Below are 5,929 nucleotides of genomic sequence, written 5' to 3'. Positions count from 1 at the left end.
GCGAGGTAGGTGTTTAGTTGTGGGTGGGCTAGAACAGCTGCAAGGGAAGCGTTCGGTCTAAGAGTATGGGAAAAAATGGCCGGGAACTGAACTGCTAGAGTGGTGGTGTGGTTAGGGATCCATAAGTCTAGCCAGAATGTTGTGGAACGACCATCGCCAGGGATTACCCTGGTGATAGCACGGAGCAGAGGAAGACCCTTTGCCATGTCGCGCCGGATAACAGTATTAAGACGCGTTGGGTCGCCAAGGTCACGGTGGTGGCTCCATCCGGAGGTGGAGGCCAGGTGGTTTGGCTCGGAGGTTATGCAGTGTGAGTGAATTTTGAGCAGTTGTTTGAGGAGAAGACACCGGTTGAATTGATGCAACGACAGAAACCCAAGACCCCCACGAGAGAAGGGAGCACAGACCGCATCCCACGCAACTTTACACTGACCCCCAGAGATCGTATCCTGTCCTGCCCAGAAGAAAGCCCGACGGCGACTATCGATGGCCTGGATTGTACCTAAAGGAAGCAGAAGAGCAGACATTGCATAGAGTGGGAGGGCATGAAGGACCGCCCGCACTAGGATGGCCCTGCCGGCTAAGGATAGGAGCAGGCCCCGCCAACCAGCGAGTCTCGGATCCACTTTCTGTTGCACTCATTCTCTTTTATTCTATCAATGAAAGATAGGCAAGTTTTGCGATTCGACAAAAAGAAGTCTCTTGTAAGATAATAAATCAGGCTCTGATTAAAAAATCTATATACAAACAGCATCATTTTTGCCGGTCAAATACAGGATTACACCAATTTCTTCTTTTTCCTCTCCTATACCAAGACTGCATGTGTATGGCTGGATTCTCCGGACCACGCACAAAAAGAAACCAAACATTTCGCGTCAATGGCGCGCCGGCGATGGATGATCTCTCCGGGATCAGTCTCTCCCGCCGGCCGTATACCCTCTCTCAAACTATCACCTGCAAACAGCAAAGAGCACAGCAAAAAGAATTTGATCTCCCTCTCACGGCCCGACGATCTTCACTCGCACCTTCTTGGCGTGCATCTCGGCGAACTCGGTCTCCGATACCTCCGAGTTGGACGGCGACGTGAGGTGCCTCACCGAGTGGCGGTCGTCGCCGGCGTGGCGCGACCCTGCGACGCCGCCGCACGCCGCCGAGGCGAGCACGAGCAGTGCCATGGCCGTCGACAGGGCGGCGAGCGCGGCCCACGTCGCCCGCGCGCCGCGCCGCAGCGGCGCGCACTGGTTGCCCACGATGTCCGCGAAGCCGGCCTTCACCAGCTCGCAGCTCACCAGCCGCTCCGTGCCCGGGAAGATGTCCAGCACGTTCTGGATGGAGCTCGTGTACGTCTGCACCTTGTCGTAGTCGATCGCCGACGAGAGCTCGGCCGGCGCGCAGTTGGCGCCACCGCCCAACTCCGAGCACGTCAGCCTCCTCAGGATCTTCACAACAACAACGTTCAAGATTAGATTTCCTCTCCAGATGCTTTGGTTCTTGGAAGCATTTGCTGCCGCGGAGCTGCTCGTTTGTTTACCTGAGGGATGTCACCAATGGTGGCTGCGCCGGAAGGGCAGTTCTCCGGCCGGTACCGGTACGCCGGCGGCGCGGCGAACGGGTTGCAGATGTAGTCCAGCTGCTTCACGGTGTACTCCGACTTGATGGCGTAAATGTTCGAATTCACCTGTCGAAACCAAGATTGATTCATAAACAATCTGGATGCATCATGCTAACTCTGTCTGCTCTGCTTCTGAACGCAGCTTCAGAGTTTCAAAATGTTACCTGGTCTATGATGTCATGTATGCCTGCACCAACATCGTGCAGGATGACGCTGCCGGACATCTTCTCGCTGCAGGGTATGATGGCGCCCAGCGTGCTGTTCTTGGGGTTCAGCTGGTACTCCTCGAGGGCCGCGCACGTGTCGCCGGCGAACTTGTCGAGGAAGTAGTACAGCCCGAAGTACATCCAGAAGAGGACTGTCAGTACCCAGCACAAGGCTATGCACCTGTTGCAAACAGATAACTGTCATCAGAATATGAACTAGAATTCTTCAGCTTATTATGGTGGATGTCTGAAGTGAATGATATTTACTCACATGTAGTACAACTTCTGTAGCCTCAGAGGTCTTCCCACTAGAATAAAAAAGCAATGTGTTAATTTTATTTTCAGGTAATATGTAATAGTAGAATTTATGCTCACTGAGAAACATTTCACCATGATCACTTACCTAGCAAGACAAGGACCACGACAAGATTCAGCGTCACGGTTAAAATGATGACAAGTTCTCTGAAAATTATCACCTGTATTAGTTCCCATGATAATTCTGAGGTTTCATGAGATTCAACAACTACTAATGTAGCAGTATCTATCATGCTTATCATGTAAAAATGTTCTTACAATGTGTTGATGCCTTTGCTGACCAAGCGCATGTTCTTTTCGGCCTTCGCCTGAATTTCCACGGCTTCAGAGTTCAGTGCCTTTACTGTGGAGTTCAGATGATCAAAGGATTGGCTACTAATGTTGTATAGCTTAGATATATTCTGCATCCTCTCAATGGCTCCTGTGATGTTGTAAATCGTTGCCGTTGCTTCAAGCGCTGTTCTCCCCACGATATCTTTGATGGACTCTGCTCTAGAATGAAATCGTACAGCGCCCTGAAGCGCGATTGCCGATGCAACTCTGCAAATAAAGCGTGGCAGTAGATGAGTCACAACGTTTCTACGAAGATTTTTGGTTTTGCAATGGTTGCATATCATGTGAGAATTTGATAGAACTACCGCCGAGCTGAAACTTACATGGCAAAAACTGCAAGAAGAATGATAAGCATGACAGACACAAGATGGCATCTGTCAAGAAAATCATCGATGGCACCGTCTCTTTCTCTTTCGTTACTTTTGGCGAAGAAAATCTTCGAGGCAAGAAGGAAGCCCGCAAAAATGATGCCACCAATAAGCCATAATGCACCAATGATGTATCCAGATCTACCTGTAAATACGGTCGACTGAAAAAGTAAACACAAGGACAATCAGTTTTAATCCCGGATGGATGCATATGCTTTCCGCCTCTCATTTTATTCAGTTAATTTCATCTAACATAACATATATCAATGTGTAAGGTCATTTTTGCACATTAAAAAAGGCTAAATAGGTGTCTTGTATGCATTTATACCCTGATCATGAACATGGTATAGTGTAATATAAAAATGAATGAACATGATACTGCAAAAGCAGTCATTTCTACTCCCTCCGTTCCAAATTACTCGTCGTGGTTGAACTAAAACCACGACGAGTAATTTGGAACGGAGGGAGTATTATTCAGAAAGTAGTTCTTTTGTCAGCAAGTGTATGGCTCTTCAGATTGTATTCAGACAAAGAAGAAGAGAACTTACACTCCAGTAATGCTTGTCTGTGATGTTGAACCCTCCCTCATACTTCCTCAAGCCATCAAGAGGATCGATTCTTCTCGTTCTTCTCGAAAGGTCGCTATGCGACCGATTCGCCGTCTCCGACAACACCCTGCCCACTGATCAACACAGGCAACACGATCAATTACCTCACAGGAAAACATTTTTTTTCAACACATCAGAGGCACACTTAATTTGCATCTTCCTGGGAAGGTAAAACATTTTGAAGCTTTTTCATGAGGTGGTAGATGAGGATTATTCACTCACCTGCTCCATTGTGGGGCGAGCCTTCGGATTGTTGTCGTAGAGTGGGTTGGGCCTGAGCTCCCGCGTGCAGACAGCATGTGATGGCCGCACAGCAGCAGAGCAGAAACACTAACCGCTCCAGCCTCCTCGGTTCCATGTCAGCAAGCTGCCATGGGAAAAGCTCCAAGCGTTACCCTCCAATCTCAACCCGGACGTGCGAAGGTAGAAGAAGAAGAAGAAACCAAAAAGCATTCGATCAGAAGAAGAGACCAAAAGCAATGGATCCCAAGAAGATAGAACCCGACTAGATTTCTGCATGTGATTTGACAATCCGCAGATCAAACCTGGCAGTGAGTGCTTTCCATGTCATGTGAGAGGTCTCTAGTTTCTAGTCTGGCTAGGCATGTCAGCTTCTTCTCCCTCCACTGCCTAATTTCTGGTCCAGTCACGAGAATGTGCAGCACAGATATCTCATCTTCGGCCTGTACGCGTCAGTTTCTTGCTTTTGCCTAATTCTGGAGAAAATTGATTTCCTCGCCACATTTTCAACGCCCGTGTGTGTGTGCCTATTAATTACCGTTTCTGAGTCAGACGAAATTGTGTAGGCTTTGGACATGCCATTAATTCGAGTACGATTACTGCACCGTTCTTCTAGATAACGATGGATCCTGGTCTCGGAGATATGGCAATTTACATGCGAATATTGCAAATCAGAAATATCATCACGGTGTGTGATTACGAATTTACGATGCCAATCACGGTGCTCATTAAATTTTATACTATACTCAATTACCTAGTGAAAGTGAGAAAAAAAAACTAGCGAGAGAAAAGTGCATTGTGCAATAAACGCACCGGCGTCCTTGAATTTCTTCAGAGAAGCCAAAAATAAGCAAAGCAAAGGGATGATCACAAGTATTAATTCAGAGTCTTTTATCGTTTTCAAGTGGAACTCTTCATCCTCGATCGTGCTGCGATTCTTGATCATACATAGTAATCCTATGCTATGTAAACCCCTCTTGAATTTTCACACGAAACTGACCCAGGAAAGAACAGAGTAACTCCCACTTCAAGTAGGAAATACGGAATAGTAGTAGTAATATCAGAGAAGAAATTCGACTCACCGCCCAAGAACTCAAGAACAAGAGAGGAACTCAACTGGAATCCAATGGGAAATCAACGAGGAGAACAGAACAAAGATAATCATATCGTATATAAATACTTACCCCGACCGGAAACTTATCTTCCAGACGCGGCCTCCCTTGCAAGCATATCCTCCTGCTCGTCTTCTCACCACACCGAGAACTCGTGGAAGCCGAGAGACAAACAGACACGGCAGCACTTGCTCCAAACTAACACCTGCCCTGGGTCTCTCTCGCCATTAATGTCTTCCTCGCAGGACGTGGCCTCCCTCTCCCATCCGTCGCCCGATCCAAACCCGTCTCTCTCGGTGTCTCCCCGTCTCTGTCTCAGACAAGGCCGGCTCTGCGTGTGATGTCGGCCCTTTCCATGGCGGCAACGCGCACGGAGGAAGGCAAGTATTTTATACGGGATCAATCAATCAGAAAGGGTTTAAAGGTGGGACTCGCCATACTTTCCTTGGGCATAGAGGAAGGAGGTGATGGGTATGGCAGGCGCCGGAGCCAAGGAAGGAAGGAATTTCTGTGGGGCAGGGGCGAGAGGAAGATAGGTCGGTCGGTCGGCGAGGGGGAAGGGAGCAGAAGAGCTAGCGGCAACGTATAAAAGGGGTTTGAATTCGGGTCCGCGTAACAACTTTGGCCGGGTACTTGTTTTCCGTTTCCTTGTTTCTCTCCTTCCTTTCTGCTTCCTCCCTTCCTTCCTCCCAAGCCGTCTCCGTGTGTGTGTGTGAAAGCTGATGGGCGCCGGAGACGGGACAGAGGTTGTAGCTCTGCCGGGGTGGGGAGGTTTTGCGCGATTGACCTCGCCCTACCCGATATTGGAGCGAGGGACCCTTCCAAATGTGCTAGTGCAAAGCAAAAGGATTTTACTGCAAATCTGACGTCGTATTTTTAAGCATGGCAAATCTGCGTCCCGGGATGACAAATGATATTGTCACGAGGATGACAGTTTTCCTCAGCAGAAAATTGCCATGCTCGCGACAATCTCGAACGTCAGATTTGTTATGCTTAATGTAGGCGGGAAAATTTGTAATATAATAATCGTTGTATTGATGGGATGCTGGCGCACGTATATATAATACAAGGGAAGATCTCTACCTTAATTATACAAGACTAGAAGGTGGGTCACAACTTCAATACACGTGCAATA

The 5,929-nt window shown here is 48.3% G+C and overlaps 1 protein-coding gene across 4 annotated transcripts; it reads right to left on the bottom strand.

Annotated features, from left to right (window-relative positions):
* Positions 1-717: 717 nt before the first annotated feature.
* LOC123086788 (uncharacterized) lies at positions 718-5,492 on the bottom strand. 4 transcript variants are annotated; one of them, XM_044508587.1, is made up of 11 exons: positions 4,867-5,492; positions 3,988-4,209; positions 3,665-3,809; positions 3,383-3,516; positions 2,790-2,995; positions 2,392-2,673; positions 2,222-2,280; positions 2,090-2,126; positions 1,777-1,999; positions 1,532-1,678; positions 718-1,439 (listed from the first exon to the last, which is right to left on the bottom strand). In XM_044508587.1, exons 2-11 carry the CDS (start codon positions 4,006-4,008, stop codon positions 999-1,001), a joined length of 1,695 nt encoding a protein of 564 aa, XP_044364522.1. In that variant the 5' UTR covers positions 4,009-4,209; positions 4,867-5,492; the 3' UTR covers positions 718-998. The 4 variants fall into 4 exon arrangements, with proteins under 4 accessions (XP_044364522.1, XP_044364523.1, XP_044364524.1 ...); XM_044508588.1 differs by lacking the exon at positions 3,988-4,209 and having other exon boundaries at positions 4,867-5,490; XM_044508589.1 differs by lacking the exon at positions 3,988-4,209 and having other exon boundaries at positions 4,765-4,867.
* Positions 5,493-5,929: the final 437 nt, after the last annotated feature.

This window comes from Triticum aestivum, chromosome 4A, assembly GCF_018294505.1.
Source record: "Triticum aestivum cultivar Chinese Spring chromosome 4A, IWGSC CS RefSeq v2.1, whole genome shotgun sequence".
NCBI classification, from domain to species: Eukaryota; Viridiplantae; Streptophyta; class Magnoliopsida; order Poales; family Poaceae; genus Triticum; species Triticum aestivum.
The sequence above is the reverse complement of the archived record's forward strand: the minus strand, read 5'-3'. Positions and strand labels throughout refer to the sequence as shown.

Bases quoted from the DNA above. Each gene is read 5' to 3' on its own strand.
- LOC123086788 (XM_044508587.1), bottom strand. From the start codon at position 4,008: ATGGAAAGCACTCACTGCCAG. The intron at 2,996-3,382 runs GTAAGTTCTCTT...TTACTTTTTCAG, and splicing joins CAGACAAGCATTACTGGAGT to TCGACCGTATTTACAGGTAG. The intron at 1,679-1,776 runs GTAACATTTTGA...TGGTTTCGACAG, and splicing joins TACATGACATCATAGACCAG to GTGAATTCGAACATTTACGC.